Here is a 16,799-nt window from a genome sequence, read left to right as displayed (position 1 = left end):
TTATTTATTTTTTGGCATATTCCTACAAGTTTTACGATTATGTCCATAAGCTCCACACCTTGTACACTTGTTTTGTGTCTTTTGTTCTACTGCTCCCTTTATTCTTCTCTTCTTTGGCCTTCCTGCTTTAATTCTGCCAACAGAAAGTAAGTCAATATAATTTTCTACCTCAGTAGGTATATCCCATGTGTCTTCTTTATCTGCAGGGTATACAACTTCTTCATATGTAGCAAGTATCTCTTCATTTGTGAAGTAATTTGAGTAGTATTCATGTGAGTGTTGATGCTTGTCATAATATACAGCAGAAGCATGCTTATAAGGAAACATATCTACTTGAAATTTGTTGCATGTGTTAGTGATATGCACTAGGTCAATCATGTTTGACCATGTTTTGACTTTATCATTTTGTTATTTATTGATTGGCAGTTTTTATCATTTTATATTAATGATTAAAATACTTGAATGGTTAATTCTTTCTAAGGTCATCAAGTATGTGACTTGATAGTAGAACCCTTAGGTTTAATAAAAAGAATTATATACATAGGTGCTATTTGAGAAATAAGGCACTGGATGACCCACTGTGAGAATACTACATAGATCACTGTCATAAGTAATTCTCATTACAGTTCTATTAGTATAATCCTTTGACCTTGAAATCATCATGGATTTCTACATAGCTATTTCATATTTTGATACAGTCTTACATTATCTTTAACAGGATAATGGAATAGATTGTCATTGGATATGAAAGTAACTATGTGAGAAATGTGAGTGACTGAGAAGGAATTTGTCCCTCATTTATTTGAGTAAGATATCTATGGGCCCCTTGAAGAAGATAGACTGAAGGAAATGCATGGCCATGCTAAATGAATTGATAAAGAGTTATCATTTTCAGTCTACTTAGAGTCAAGAAACTAATGATTGAATATTATAAGGATGACAGGACTATGCCTTATATTAATCTGGATATCGAGAGACAAAGGGATTAAAATATTATTGTAAATGGTTAAATCGGATTGTCGATATTCGTATAACTTGGGTAGTCATAATGTCTTGCTAGAGGCCACTTATAACTTGTGGGCTGAAATAGGGATTTCGAGCCTACTGCCAACGTTATATGAATCTACAGGGTCGCACACTAAGAACAGGCCCAAAACAGTTATGGGTTGTACAAGCCCAATGTGATTAAGTGATTAATTTTATATATATATATATATATATATATATATATATATATATATATATATATATATATATATATATATATATATATATATATTTCGTAATATATATATTAATTCGAAATTTAAGGATAAGTGTTTTCCTTAATTTATTATTTTTTGGAAGATAATAAATATAGTAATTAATATATATGGATGATTATCAAAAAGGAGTTTTTGATAAACATAAACTTGTAGAATTGCAATGAGATTGAAATTCGAATTTGTCTCAAACCTTAGTGTTGTTGTATCACTATAAATACACATTAAGCAATTAGTTTGAGGATCACGAAATTCATTATTCACTAAATCACTAAAAATTCGAAATTGCTTGTGAAGCAATAGTGCTAGCACACAAGCACTAGTTTTGGCTAAGGTCTGTTCGTGTGGATACTCGTTGGAGGCGTTTCTGATCCGAGGCCAGGTATCACCAAAGTGAACCACCTCCTTCCTTCCTACATTGCTGTTGAATTCGACATACAAGTAAGTATTAATTCTGTAGTTAATCTATTTATTCGAATTACATGGATCTTGGTTTGGGTTTTAGATAAAATTTTTGAAATTCCGCTGCGTTATGAACCTAGAAAACCCAACAGCATGTGCAAGTCCTATTCTTCATGTTATCAGTAAAAGTACTTCCCAAGTTAATCACACTGAATATGTATTCATCTGAAGTTTCATCCGCCTGATGACCAGAAGATAAAATTCAACATATGATAAATCAATGATAATGTTATGATAGTCAGATGATAATGTTATGATATTATGATAGTAAGATGATAACCATGAATTTAATAATTGTTGCAAAATAAAAACTATAATAAACTAATTAATGATTTACCTTGAGTTCCATTGATTTTAAGTAGTTTTCCCTGAGAAGATTTTCATATTTAGTTGACAACTTTGTGAAAGTTCCTTTAGCAAGATTTTTATTTTTGCAACTCCATCTTTGAACCAAGTTCCTTAAGTATTCCATAAGCATTGTAACTGGTAATTCTCTTGTTCTGTTAACTGCTGTATTAAATGACTCTACTGTATTAGATGTCAAAATATTGTACCTTTTGTTCACAGATTGTGATACTGCCCACTTTTTCAATCCAACCTCAGTGAGATATTCTGTAAGTTTTGGATTGGTCTTGTGTAGTTCGTCCATATGAATTTTGAACTCTGTTTTTGTATAAGCTCTGGCTGTTGCCATGAACAGATCTTTAATTTTTTTGTGTTGTTTCTTGAATTTGTATTTCATATTATTCAGTAAATGATAAATGCAAATGTCATGTTGAACTTCTCCTTCAAAAATACTCTCTATTGCTTTTTTGATGCAGTTGTGTCTGTCTGAAATTAGACATATTTCTTCTCTTACACCAAATACAGATTTGATGTTAGTAAAAAACCAATTTCACGATGCATCATTTTCTAAATCAGTAACTGCAAATGCAAGGGGAAATATTTTTTCTGCAATGTATAATATGATATTAAATTAATTTATGCAATAAAATAAGATAATGATAATGCTATTACAATATGATGATAATGCTTTGATAAGCATGTGATAATTGTGTGATAATGTAAATATAATGCTATTTATCATTAGATGATAATACTATGATAATATTATGATAATCCTATTACAATCTGATTATAATGCTGTTATCATCAGAAGATTATAGGATGAAACAATTATGATAATGTAATGATAGACTCATGATAATTTGATTATAAGTATTATTTGCTTACCAGCTGCATCATGAGTTGAATCTGAAAAAAAAAGTACCTCCATATGGACCTTTCAAAAAGGTTCCATCCACAATCATAATAGGAATACAATGATTTCATCCACTTATTGATGTCTTTAGTGACATGAAAGCATAGAGAAATGAATTATTCTCATCTTTTTTCAACATTACAACTGGACCTGGATTTGTTTGCTGTATCATGTAAAAGTATCTTGGTAGTTGAGCAAATGAATTTTCTGGTTTTCCTCTTAGAAGCTCCATTGCTATTTCTCTAATTTCCAAGTCTTCCAGTAATCCAACTGTAATACCCCGTATTTTATAAGCCACGTATAAGGCTTTTATTAGCTGGGAATACATAAATTAAATTTAAGCGTAAATTTAATTTTTAAGTATTCCTAAAAATATATTGTAATAATAGAAGTTTAAAATTTAAATCGGAGATTTAAATTTTAATAAAAGGATATGAACGAGACTAATAGCATAAGAAATACGACTGGAGTCGTAAGATAAAAATATATTGATAATTAATATATTATTATACCACTCTTATTGGAGAGTTTAATATTTCGGATAAAACCCCAAAATTAAAATGTCGAAACTCGGAAGTCTCGACGTGCAATTAACGAATATAAGTTAAGCTATATATATATATATATATATTAATAAAAATAATAAAAAAAAGAAATAAGAATATGAGAGGGGCGGTGGAATGCGTGCTGAGCAAGAAGGAAAAATATTTTCTTTGGTCCTTGAATTCTTTAACTTAATTAGTTTTAGTTATAAATTAATTAAGTATTATTCGTTAGTCCAAATTGAAATAAAATAATATATAAGTCCCAAGCGAATAATTTTGGTGTCATTATTTGCGAAATAATTTGACGAAGCCATCGTCAAAATTTCATAGAATTTGGACGTAGAAAGTTTAATCAAGTGGGACTGATTTGGACTTAATAAATCTTCAAAGATTTATTAAGAATAAAATATAAGTCGGATAAGAATAAAAATTTTATTTTTATTCTTACTATATTTTATTAGATTTTTGGGTAAAATTTCACAAAATTCGAAAGTCGTTTCCGTTTGAGCAACGGACGACTAGTTTAGAAGTTGGTTTAAAGTGTATGATTGAGCTAGTACTTAAGTGTACTTTAGCCAAAACCTATATATATATGTTAAGAAAGGAATGAATTGTACAGAACCATTCATTTCCTTATTTCACAAAGGAAATGAGAGCTGCTTAGCTCTGCAGCGCACGAAACCTTAGGATTTTGTTCAAATAGTCCGTTTCTCGATTCTAACTCCATTTCTTCGACGATTACTCAAGTAATCGAGGTACTAAACCCGTATTAAACGTTTATTTTAATATATTTCGATATATTTCGAATATATATTCGTTTATAAACGGTTACCGTATCGAACGATCGATTTATACGTTCGAACTACGTTTGGATTGTGTGTACGTGTAGTAGGATGTTAAAATAGCGTTTTTGCATCGTTTTGAGATTTAAAAGCACGTCGGAATGGCCCGGGGATCGATTTCCCTGGGGCTGGCCTGCTGTGCGCCCGCACAGCAGATGCTGTGCGCCCGCACAGCTGGCTGTGCGAACGCACAGCCAGTCACGTGCGGACGCACAGTGACTTAGCGGGACGTGTGCGTGGCGACTTTTTCGGCGGACTTTCGAGGGGCGATTCCGAGATGTTTCGCCTAGTAACTCGACGTGTATTCCGACCGAATCTAAAACATTTTAAATAAATATTTTTAAACCTAAAGTTAGGTGTTTTAAAATGAGATTTTTAAAAGTAAAGTTAAACGTTTAAAAAAGGACTTTAAAAGAGTTAAAGTCGACATTTAACCAGTTTAAAAGATTTAGCAAACGATGTTACTAAATAATTAGTATACGACTATGAATTGTTTTGGCAATCAAGTCTATACTATTAAATGATTTTAATTAGGTATTGCTATACCTAAAATGACTTCTAGAGTGAAGTCTAAACGTTTTCTTGAGATGAAAACAGTTTAAATGGTTTTTAAATAGAAAAAGACCATATGTGTTATGTGTTACATGTTAGTTTAAACTTAGGTTTCGGGACCTAGATGTTTATACCAGAAATAGATATTAATGTATTGTCTTGTGTATTTTGTATGTTTGATCCGACTAGCTGTCCAGCAGTCAGTCCAGGACTCCAGGGAGTCTGTCACACATACGGCAGGGCTAAGTAATTACTTAGAAGTACTGTGAGTTTACGTGTTTACTTTTGAATATCAGTATTCAATTATTTTAAATCCATAAATCGCAGTAGTATAACTTAGCCAAGAAAGGTCCAATGGAACGAGCTACCTATTGGGCAGCAATAGGGTTGTGTGATCACCCACACTGATTTTTAGATGTACTTCTGTCGAGGTATAGAGGTATGCATGTCGTGTAAGTCATTGGGAAAGTAAATGGCCTGACTTCACGGGTAAACCCTGAGACGGCAGTAATACAGTTACGGTCGCGGAATAAACAAGGCAGTTTCTGATTACGGTCCAGGTACCAGAGATACAGAATTGGACGGCAGTGATTCAGTTCACGGTCTTTATTATGTTGTTTATAAGCTCATGAGATTAGTGTGTCTGCTAGGACAATTGTGGTCTAGGGTTTCAGATGGATCGATAAATTGGTAATATTTTATATATATAACTGTTTTATATATATGATGCGATTTTGGTATTTACCTGTAAACTGTTTACTCACTCAGAAATATTTATATTTCTGACCCCGTTGCTGTTATCCCATTTTCAGGAAATGAGCTTTGAGGTCAGTCGAGCTTCCACATCCCTTCTTCAGGAAAGCTCTTCTTTGGTAATGTAAATAGGATTTTGTACTCTTAGTATGCTGCAATAGTATAAGTGTAATATGCCAGCAGCCATGTCACTAGTCCTTTGTTAGATACTCTAATAGGATCTAGTGCGTGCGTATACCTTCTGGGTGGCTGCTTAGTGGCATATTGTATCTAGTTAGCGAGTCGGCCTCGTGTGTTTTTGTGAGGGTCAAAAACAGTATGTTTAATATACGCCGGCTATGTGTAACCGGTCCGCTGTGTATTTTATTATGTTTAATACCACCGTTGCGAGACGTAGAGATGTCCGCACTATTTTATTAAACATATTAACAGTAGCGTGTGGTTGGGAACAGGGCTGCCTGTGTGTTAAGGCAAGCGAGACTTAAGTCCTTGGTTTCCATTGCAACCACGCCAGGTTTTCAGAAGGAAGTGAAGGTTGAGATAACGAGGTTATCCAACTAGTACTTCTGAAAACCAGATTTCACTTATATGTATAATTTCAGAAATGTATTTGCGTTAAACGGGAAATGTTTTAACGGTGTTTTCTGAAAATGGATAGTACGCGAGGTACGTTCCCGTAACAATATTTGCAAAAAATTTCTACAGGTTCTAGGCTTGCTATGGGTTTCGGAACAAACATTCCCATTCCCTAGCGCCGGTCTTGACTTGGATTAGGGTGGAATTTGGGTCGTGACAAAGTTGGTATTAGAGCAACATTTTAAGTACTCGACCATCCGATGTACTGTTGCTGATACTGTTAAGTAAGTTGTGTTAGGAGTTGTAAGAATTCCTAGTAGACTATTGCAGCAGCATAGGATTCGAGTCATGTCTTGAATCAGTTTTCAGTTGTTGAAAACCTTCAACTATAAGTAACAGCCCATATACTTGTGTAGTTTGTATATGTGATGTTTGATCAGGAACATATGAAATGTTCTTCTGTTTGAAACACGACGCTAACGAGGGAACATGTAAGATGTTCCTGTGTTCGAGACGCTCTATTAGAGTACTACGCAATGGTCAGATAAATTGACCAGTATTCAAAGAAGTTGATTCTGTTCGAATGCATAACGAGGCGAAGATTCTAGAAGAAGCATTTGTTCGAGAAAATAGTTAGAGTTTCTCTGAACTATATGTGTAATTGTTGTGTGCTTTGTTCAATGTGTTCATGCTGTATTACTTGTTATATGAAAATGTGTTTTTGTGAGAGATTTGTGAGAGGCTTGGGTCCAAAGTTCGAGTAACTGTTGGCAGAGCAATCTGACTCAGCAATGTATTTGGCTGGACGTGCCAGACAGATTGAGCAGCGATTGAGCTAGTCGCCTATGAGCTGCTGCCAAGTGGAACAACCCTTTCTCTGTACAACGAGGACGGATAGGTAAACCCCGATGCGGACGAGGAAAAGGTCCGATGATTTGAGAGGCACTACCGCCTTAACAATCATCCTCAGGTAACATTTAGATATGTGTCTTATGTTTAAGTTAAGTACATTTATGTGTTTTGGTATGAAATACTAAAACTAGAAAACATAAAGTACAGATAGAGAATATCCTTAAACAAGAACACACATATTAATGAATAATAGCTGTTAATAAACAGCTTGACGATGAATAATAACATAAAAGATAAATGTTAAAAGAACAATAAAGCCTAATGTGAGGATTAGGGAACCTTGAAATGGCACAGAGAAGTAGTTTGAAAGAAACTTGATAAAGTTTTATTTTACAGTTTGAACGTATAATTGTGCTCAGATGCATTAAAGATGCATGTTGCGAAAATCACTATAGAAGAAGCATACCTGAATTATATATATATATATATATATATATATATATATATATATATATATATATATATATATATATATATATATATCATATATATACATAAAATGATTTTGATTAGGGCATGCATCATATATCTTGATATATCAGTATATCAAAGGAATGTGAATTGAGATAGCAACTCTTTGGGGATGAGAGATATCATCACCCTGAAGCACAATTGTATGAAAAATGTTTTGAACCGTGAATTTGAGAATTCACAATTTGTTTGAAAATAGGGATTTAAAAGGCCTACGCAGGCAAGACGAATAATAATTGTCTCATACGAGATCAATTGTATTTGTCTAACAAATTGATTTGTATTTGTTAAGCGTCAGTGTACGCGAGACAAAACTGTATTTTCTCAAACGAAAACTCTGTGATAGTGACAAGGTAGATGGGAAAAAGGGATAAAGAATAACAGTTTTATTATAAGAATAAATAATAAAGACCTAAATTCTAGTGTTTCATATCGAGACATTAGAGATTAATGAAAGTATGGGAAGAGTATAGAGAGTGAGAATCTATATTCTTACTCAGGTGTAGATTGGTATAAGTCTAGTGATGGCCTTTTATGGTAAATAAAAGTTCAAGAGTAGACAGTAGAAAATTGTCACGATTAAGATAAGAGAGTAGGATCTAATTTAACACGACTCGGTTTGTTTGACTTTAAGTAGCTATATGTGAACAAAGTCATACTCACGTGTTTAATTAATCGGATTGGAGATTAGTCTTACAGACAGAGCAGATGTCAGTAATGGACATATCTCTTAAATCCATACGAGTGGTTAGATAGAACCAAAATTCATAAGTCTGAGAGGAGTAAACCTCAGCACTTAAATGATAAATAACAATGAAACAATTAAGAGAAAGATTGTGAAAGGAAGTATGAGTATTCTCAGAACCGAGTAGATACACTACTAGTTCTGACATGAATAAAGAGAAGCAATGAACATGTTAACGACTAACAGATATGTTAAGTCATGTTAACATATATTCATTAAAGAAAATGATTAACAAATTATAAAATAAATAACTAATATACTTAAAAGTATATCAAACCTTGAACCAACATAAGATAAAGATGTTATCAAGGTGCAAAGGAAATGGAGATAGTGAATTGGACGAGTGAGTTTCAGATTGTTGTCTGGAAACTAGTAGGGTGTAGCAAAACCCTAATAACTTGCGATCGAACCGTTAGATCGGTTTGATATTGGGATATGATAATCTCAAGACGGTTATGTAAGTTCTAACCGTTGCGATCGTTGAATGGAAGATGCCAGATGATGGAGATGTTGTCATGAAACTTGCATGAATTTTGGCAGCGAGCCAAAAGTACAAGCGACAACGATGAAAAGTGTAAACTTTAATTAACTTGGAATTATCAACATGAGCTCCATATATGTATATAAATGAATTTGAAAACTGAAGTGAGACAATAATTTCAAAAGATGAAAATTCCGAGAACCGAGCCTTATGACTGTGAGGTCTAGGCTGGCTGGTAACGGAATATACATGTAATGTACATGTATTTTGAATGTCGGGCCAGAAATGTGTAAAATATGGCCGACTAAAAGTGGAAAATGTTTAATGAACATTTTGTTTTCAAAGTGAAATGTTTTGAAAACGGAGCCAAAGTTGATAGTCAGTTAATTAAATGCGATAGTAACGGCTATAGTACAGCTATGATAAATGTTAGCTGTGAACAAGGAGAATATATGTATGTGGAAAAGAGGTTAAGAAGTCTAATTAACATTGGAAATACCGAAAACTAGTGGCGGAAGTATATTTTTGCGGTGACTTGAACGAGTTGGGAAGGTGTTTCATGGGAGATGATTAGGTAATAACCTACACCTACACTTAGATGACCACATCATTACTGTGAGAGGAACCCAATAATTCAATCTGTAACAGGGAGTTACTATAAACTGATAAGGAGTAACAGACATTCTATACAAGATATAGAATTCATAAGAAAGTGTAAAGGATGGTAAAGGTTGAGTAGTCTGTTAGTGAACAAAAGGTTCAGACAGATGAAGAGGATAAGATGATAGATTAAAACATTTAATCAACATTACCCTAAAACGAGTAAAGATGTGAAACAAATTTATAATAAGATTAAAAATTTTATTTATAAAAGGTACAATAAAATGTACAACTAATTATAAACAGTGAACTAGAAAGTTCAAGGAGTAAAAGGAAAGTGAATTCAAAGGTGATATCATAAGACTTAATAATAAGTTGATATCCCATAAGTGAATTCAAAATTTGTATTGTCTATAAAGAAGTACAACGAAAAGAAAAGGTAATAAGATGTATTAAGAATACAAGTTTGGCTAGTAGTCAACTTTAAGAATGATTTCGGAAACCGAAAGGAAGTCAGATTGAGTTCGACTCTTCACGAAAGTTGTAGATTGGATGTCAAAATATAAGAATATGAAATAATATTTGGAAAAAGACTTGTTGAAATGCTTGGTTCATTGGCTTCGACAACAGCCATGACGGCAGTTTTGTAGTCTTTTAAAATTAGCTCAAAGAGCCAACTTCGAGGTCAATTTCCGATACCTTCGAGAAAGAATCTTAACTCGAAGTCTAAACGGAAGTTGTAGAACGTATTGCCGACTATAGGAATATTAAATTTATTTGGTAAACGGACGCTTCGGAATAAGCGATCCAGATAGCCAAAGTAGGCTCGAAAAGAGGAAACATAAGGGAATAACTCGAGGTTAATGGATACCTAGATTTCTGATAATAGAAGTCAAGCTTATAGGTTAGGAACCTGTAAGTGAAAATACAGTGAGATGAGATGTAAAGCGATTGAGAAATATGAGCTGCAGTTAGAGAAGAATTACAAGGTTTAGATACCCAGTATTCATATACTAGTAGAGAAAGTATACGGTCCATAAGGAAAAGTAATGTAGAGATGGAAAAGTTGATAGACAAAAGGTAGTTAGTGAGCTGTGCACAGTTGTGCTATAGTCGCAAATAGTTGTGCCATAGTCGACAACAATTATGCGATATACGACGACAATAATGTTTATGATGTAGAAAGCATAGAACAAGAAATAGAAAAAGTATTGTTGGCTGTATAAGTAAAAGAAAAAGTGTATGTAAATTCGAGAACGAATTTATATAAGGGGGAGAGAATGTAATGCCCCGTATTTTATAAGCCACGTATAAGGCTTTTATTAGCTGGGAATACGTAAATTAAATTTAAGCGTAAATTTAATTTTTAAGTATTCCTAAAAATATATTATAATAATAGAAGTTTAAAATTTAAATCGGAGATTTATATTTTAATAAAGGGATATGAACGAGACTAATAGAATAAGAAATACGACTGGAGTCGTAAGATAAAAATATATTGATAATTAATATATCATTATACCACTCTTACCGGAGAGTTTAATATTTCGGATAAAACCCCGAAATTAAAATGTCGAAACTCGAAAGTCTCGACGTGTAATTAACGAATATAAATATATATATATTAATAAAAATAATAATAAAAAAAGAAATAAGAGTATGAGAGGGGCGGTGGAATGCGTGGTGAGCAAAAAGGAAAAATATTTTCTTTGGTCCTTGAATTCTTTAACTTAATTAGTTTTAGTTATAAATTAATTAAATATTATTCGTTAGTCCAAATTGAAATAAAATAATATATAAGTCCCAAGCGAAGAATTTTGGTGTCATTATTCGCGAAATAATTTGACGAAGCTATCGTCAAAATTTCTTAGAATTTGGACGTAGAAAGTTTAATCAAGTGGGACTGATTTGGACCTAATAAATCTTCAGAGATTTATTAAGAATAAAATATAAGTCGGATAAGAATAAAAATTATATTTTTATTCTTATTATATTTTATTAGATTTTTGGGTAAAGTTTCACAAAATTCGAAAGTCGTTTCCGTTTGGGCTACGGACGACTAGTTTAGAAGTTGGTTTAAAGTGCATGATTGAGCTAGTACTTAAATGTACTTTAACCAAAACCTATATATATGTTAAGAAAGGAATGAATTGTACAGAACCATTCATTTCCTTATTTCACAAAGGAAATGAAAGCTGCTTAGCTCTGCAGCGCACGAAACCTTAGGGTTTTGTTCAAATAGTTAGTTTCTCGATTCTAACTCAATTTCTTCGACGATTACTCAAGTAATCGAGGTACTAAACCCGTATTAAACGTTTATTTTAATATATTTCGATATATTTCGAATATATATTCGTTTATAAACGGTTACCATATCGAACGATTGATTTATACGTTCGAACTACGTTTGGATTTTGTGTACGCGTAGTAGGATGTTAAAATAGTGTTTTTGCATCGTTTTGAGATTTAAAAGCACGTCGGAATGGCCCGGGGATCGATTTCCCTGGGGCTGGCCTGCTGTGCGCCCGCACAGCTGGCTGTGCGAACGCACAGCCAGTCACGTGCGGACGCACAGTGACTTAGCGGGACGTGTGCGTGGCGACTTTTTCGGCGGACTTTTGAGGGGCGATTCCGAGATGTTTCGCCTAGTAACTCGACGTGTATTCCGACCGAATCTAAAACATTTTAAATAAATGTTTTTAAACCTAAAGTTAGGTGTTTTAAAATGAGATTTTTAAAAGTAAAGTTAAACGTTTAAAAAGAACTTTAAAAGAGTTAAAGTCGACGTTTAACCAGTTTAAAAGATTTAGAAAACGATGTTGCTAAATAATTAGTATACGATTATGAATTGTTTTGGCAATCAAGTCTATACTATTAAATGATTTTAATTAGGTATTGCTATACCTAAAATAACTTCTAGAGTGAAGTCTAAACGTTTTCTTGAGATGAAAACAGTTTAAATGGTTTTTAAATAAAAAAAAGACCATATGTGTTATGTGTTACATGTTAGTCTAAACTTAGGTTTCGGGACCTAGATGTTTATACCAGAAATAGATATTAATGTATTGTCTTGTGTATTTTGTATGTTTGATCCGACTAGCTGTCCAGCAGTCCGTCCAGGACTCCAGGGAGTCTGTCACACATACGGCAGGGCTAAGTAGTTACTTAGCAGTACTGTGAGTTTACGTGTTTACTTTTGAATATCAGTATTCAATTATTTTAAATCCATAAAATCGCAGTAGTATAACTTAGCCAAGAAAGGTCCAATGAAACGAGCTACCTATTGGGCAGCAATAGGGTTGTGTGATCACCCACACTGATTTTTAGATGTACTTCTGTCGAGGTATAGAGGTATGCATGTCGTGTAAGTCATTGGGAAAGTAAATGGCATGACTTCACGGGTAAACCCTGAGACGGCAGTAATACAGTTACGGTCGCGGAATAAACAAGGCAGTTTCTGATTACGGTCCAGGTACCAGAGATACAGAATTGGACGGCAGTGATTCAGTTCACGGTCTTTATTATGTTGTTTATAAGATCATGAGATTAGTGTGTCTGCTAGGACAATTGTGGTCTAGGGTTTCAAATGGATCGATAAATTGGTAATATTTTATATATATAACTGTTTTATATATATGATGCGATTTTGGTATTTACCTGTAAACTGTTTACTCACTCAGAAATATTTATATTTCTGACCCCGTTGTTGTTATTCCATTTTCAGGAAATGAGCTTTGAGGTCAGTCGAGCTTCCACATCCCTTCTTCAGGAAAGCTCTTCTTTGGTAATGTACTTAGGATTTTGTACTCTTAGTATGCTGCAATAGTATAAGTGTAATATGCCAGCAGCCGTGTCACTAGTCCTTTGTTAGATACTCTGATAGGATCTAGTGCGTGCGTATACCTTCTGGGTGGCTGCTTAGTGGCATATTGTATCTAGTTAGCGAGTCGGCCTCGTGTGTTTTTGTGAGGGTCAAAAACAGTATGTTTAATATACGCCGGCTATGTGTAACCGGTCCGCTGTGTATTTTATTATGTTTAATACCACCGTTGCGAGACGTAGAGATGTCCGCACTATTTTATTAAACATATTAACAGTAGCGTGTGGTTGGGAACAGGGCTGCTTGTGTGTTAAGGCAAGCGAGACTTAAGTCCCTGGTTTCCATTGCAACCACGCCAGGTTTTCAGAAGGAAGTGAGGGTTGAGATAACGAGGTTATCCAACTAGTACTTCTAAAAACCAGATTTCGCTTATATGTATAATTTCAGAAATGTATTTGTGTTAAACGGGAAATGTTTTAACGGTGTTTTCTGAAAATGGATCGTACGCGAGGTACGTTCCCGTAACAATATTTGCAAAACATTTCTACAGGTTCTGGGCTTGCTACGGGTTTCGCAATAAACATTCCCATTCCCTAGCGCCGGTCTTGACTTGGATTAGGGTGGAATTCGGGTCGTGATACCAACTTAATGCGATAATCATTTCTCATATCTCTGATTATGTCATTAGGTGTATAAATTGTATTGACATCCAAAAAATTTGGTTTTATGATTTTTGCTATTGTTCTTGAGCTGACATATTTATTTTCCCCCATTCTAACCTCCAATGAACATGTATGAAAATTATTGAATTTTCGCACCTGAAACATTTTGGTATGTCCAATTCTTGATGCATAAAATTTCCATTCACAATAGTTATCGATGCATTTTAACCGGTACTGTCTTGTGCAGGATTTTACAACCTGTATCATTTATGATATGTGTATGATAATTAGTGATATGATAATAGAAAAGATAAACAGATTATTGTATTTAAAAAAAGATTAAAATAAAAGGATATAATATAATATTACCTTGTATTGAAAATGGTCTGCTAATCCATACAAACTCATATCTGTTATTAGTGTCTCTTTGTCTGTGAATATTCCTCCTTCTATTTTCTGATTTACTTGTATGTTTGGAGCAATATTTTCTTCAAAATCATGTTCTTGAAGATTTTCTTGAAGGTTGCATAGGAGGTTTGCATATTCAATTATATCCAAATTTGTGTTAGATATTTCTTTTGCATATGACTGACCATAGAGCAGTGATGTATTGTCTTCATACACAAAACTTGAACTGTTTTCTTTGTTTGCAGCTGATGATGATGATGACTCCATTAACTGCCTAGATTATATTTTATTAATAACAACACAAATTGGATATTTTGTGAAATTATTTTCATTCTTCTTTAACTCTAAATAGAATCTGAGACTTCATTCGTCTTCAATTTTCATTGGAGGATAATTGTCACGTATCAGAAATTTTATATCTAACTGAACTGCACTATCTTGTAGAAGCAAACGTTGATATACTATTTCATAAAATTCTTTGAATGTGCAGTCCATTTCCAATAAAAGTCCTGTTATTTGGAAGTCAATAAACCTGCCTTCCTCAGTCCATTGTCCATTATGTTGTATTAAGACTTGAATATTTTCCATTTTCTGCATGTTATAAAAATATGATTAGCTTACGATAAATATATGATAAGAATATGATAATCATACTCTTTTATCATCAAGTTAAAGCAGTTATCACCAAGGTATCAGCAGATTATCATCATATTATCATCATCATAATTTAACATATATTCTTATGATAAATATATGATAAGAATGTGATAAGCTAAGTCTAAAGCAGTGATCACCAAGGTATCATCAGATTATCATTATATTATCATCACAAATACCTTAAGATACATGTTATATTACATATACTTCCATGATAACAGCTCCGTGTAATTCTAAAGCAGTTATCAGTATATTATCATCATTTTATCATAATATTATCATATTATCATCATATCTCACTCTAATTGTCAGGCAGTTATCATCATATTATCATCGTGTTATCACAAATATCCTAGGATACAGCACATTATTATCATATTATCATCATACTATTTTAACATATATTCTTATGATAAATATATGATAAGAATATGATAAGCTGAGTCTAAAGCAGTTTATCACCTGTAATAACTCGTATAATTTTTGATAATTTCCGACGAGTTTCCGGTGGTACATCGATGTAAAATTTTAAGTTTGGTAGCTCGTTTCGTGTCGGTTTGAGGTTGGGTTAATTAAATTGGGCCCAAGAAACCAAATCATCATTTTCGGCTCAAGCCAATTCCTGTTTGATCCAACACAGGTCTCGAACGAGACCTGTGTTGAAATCTTGCGTTCTCGTTCGAGAACTCAGATTCTCGAACGAGAACCAAAAGATTTGGCCCAAGGGCCGTTTTTTCCAACACAGATCTCGAACGAGACCTGTGTTGAAAGGCTCTGTTCTCGTTCGAGAACTCGGTTCTCGAAGGAGAACCAAAGCCTTTTTGCTGGTCTTGTTTGAGACCAGCTTTATACCTGCGGAGGGGGTACTATCGGGCTTCATTATTTCCATTTCCGAAGCCTTTAAATACGTAACTTTTTAACCTAATCTCTTCTCCATACTACAAACAAACCCTAGCCTCCATTCCCTTGTTCATTCGCTGAGAAATGAAGCCGAAATCATCATCCAAACTCTGCTGTTCCGATAAGTTTCATAACTCCATTGTTTTCAGTTTTAGCTTTAAACGGCACTTCCGTAATTTGAGTCGTTCTCTTTCGTTTCTAGATCGAAATCAATACCGTTTGTTTCCAGACGTTCTAGACTCATGTACCTTCGATCCCCCACCTCGGTTTCGTTGAACGGTACGCTATCGATCTCGTTTCAATCGCCGTACGGTTTCCGTGTTATGTTTGTTAAAACTGTTTTCATGTGGGATTCATTGCTGCCGATCCCTTTCCTTATTTTTGATGATGATTTCTTTCACTTAATGATTATAAATCAATTGGTATGTTAGATGTTAGTTGATTAAACTCAGTTTAAAGTCGTCTCATCGTTGCGGATAATTGTTCATCGTCTTTGTAACGAATCAAAAACATGGATTGCTATTGTTCGATTTTGTTTGTTTGATTGTTATAGGTCTTGTTTGATTGCCTAAGTATGTTTTCTGGAATTGTTTAAATGCCCTAGGATCATGTCTCTAGGTTGCTAAGATTTTAAGTTTGAGTTTTGATTAAGAATTTTGAACAGTGGCTTCCTTCCATGGCTTAGGCGGGATTTGAGTTTTAAAAGAGGAAGATGGCTTATTAGCCACTTTGATTATTGAATTGTTTGTTTGAATCAATTAAATCCTTTAAGTTAGATTTTATCTTTTGTTTCGATAATAACTAGGATTTCGATTTGATTGAAATTTAAGATTTGAACGATAACAAATTATAATTCAAATTGATATAATTACTCGGGTAATTATAAGTTA

General features: G+C 33.6%; 1 protein-coding gene across 1 annotated transcript; it reads right to left on the bottom strand.

The window, feature by feature from the left end:
- LOC126672656 (uncharacterized) lies at positions 1-327 on the bottom strand. The gene has a single exon (XM_050366610.1). The coding sequence runs from the start codon at positions 325-327 to the stop codon at positions 1-3; it is 327 nt and encodes a 108-aa protein (XP_050222567.1).
- Positions 328-16,799: the final 16,472 nt, after the last annotated feature.

This window comes from Mercurialis annua, linkage group LG3 (assembly GCF_937616625.2).
Source record: "Mercurialis annua linkage group LG3, ddMerAnnu1.2, whole genome shotgun sequence".
Taxonomy (NCBI): Eukaryota; Viridiplantae; Streptophyta; class Magnoliopsida; order Malpighiales; family Euphorbiaceae; genus Mercurialis; species Mercurialis annua.
The sequence above is the reverse complement of the archived record's forward strand: the minus strand, read 5'-3'. Positions and strand labels throughout refer to the sequence as shown.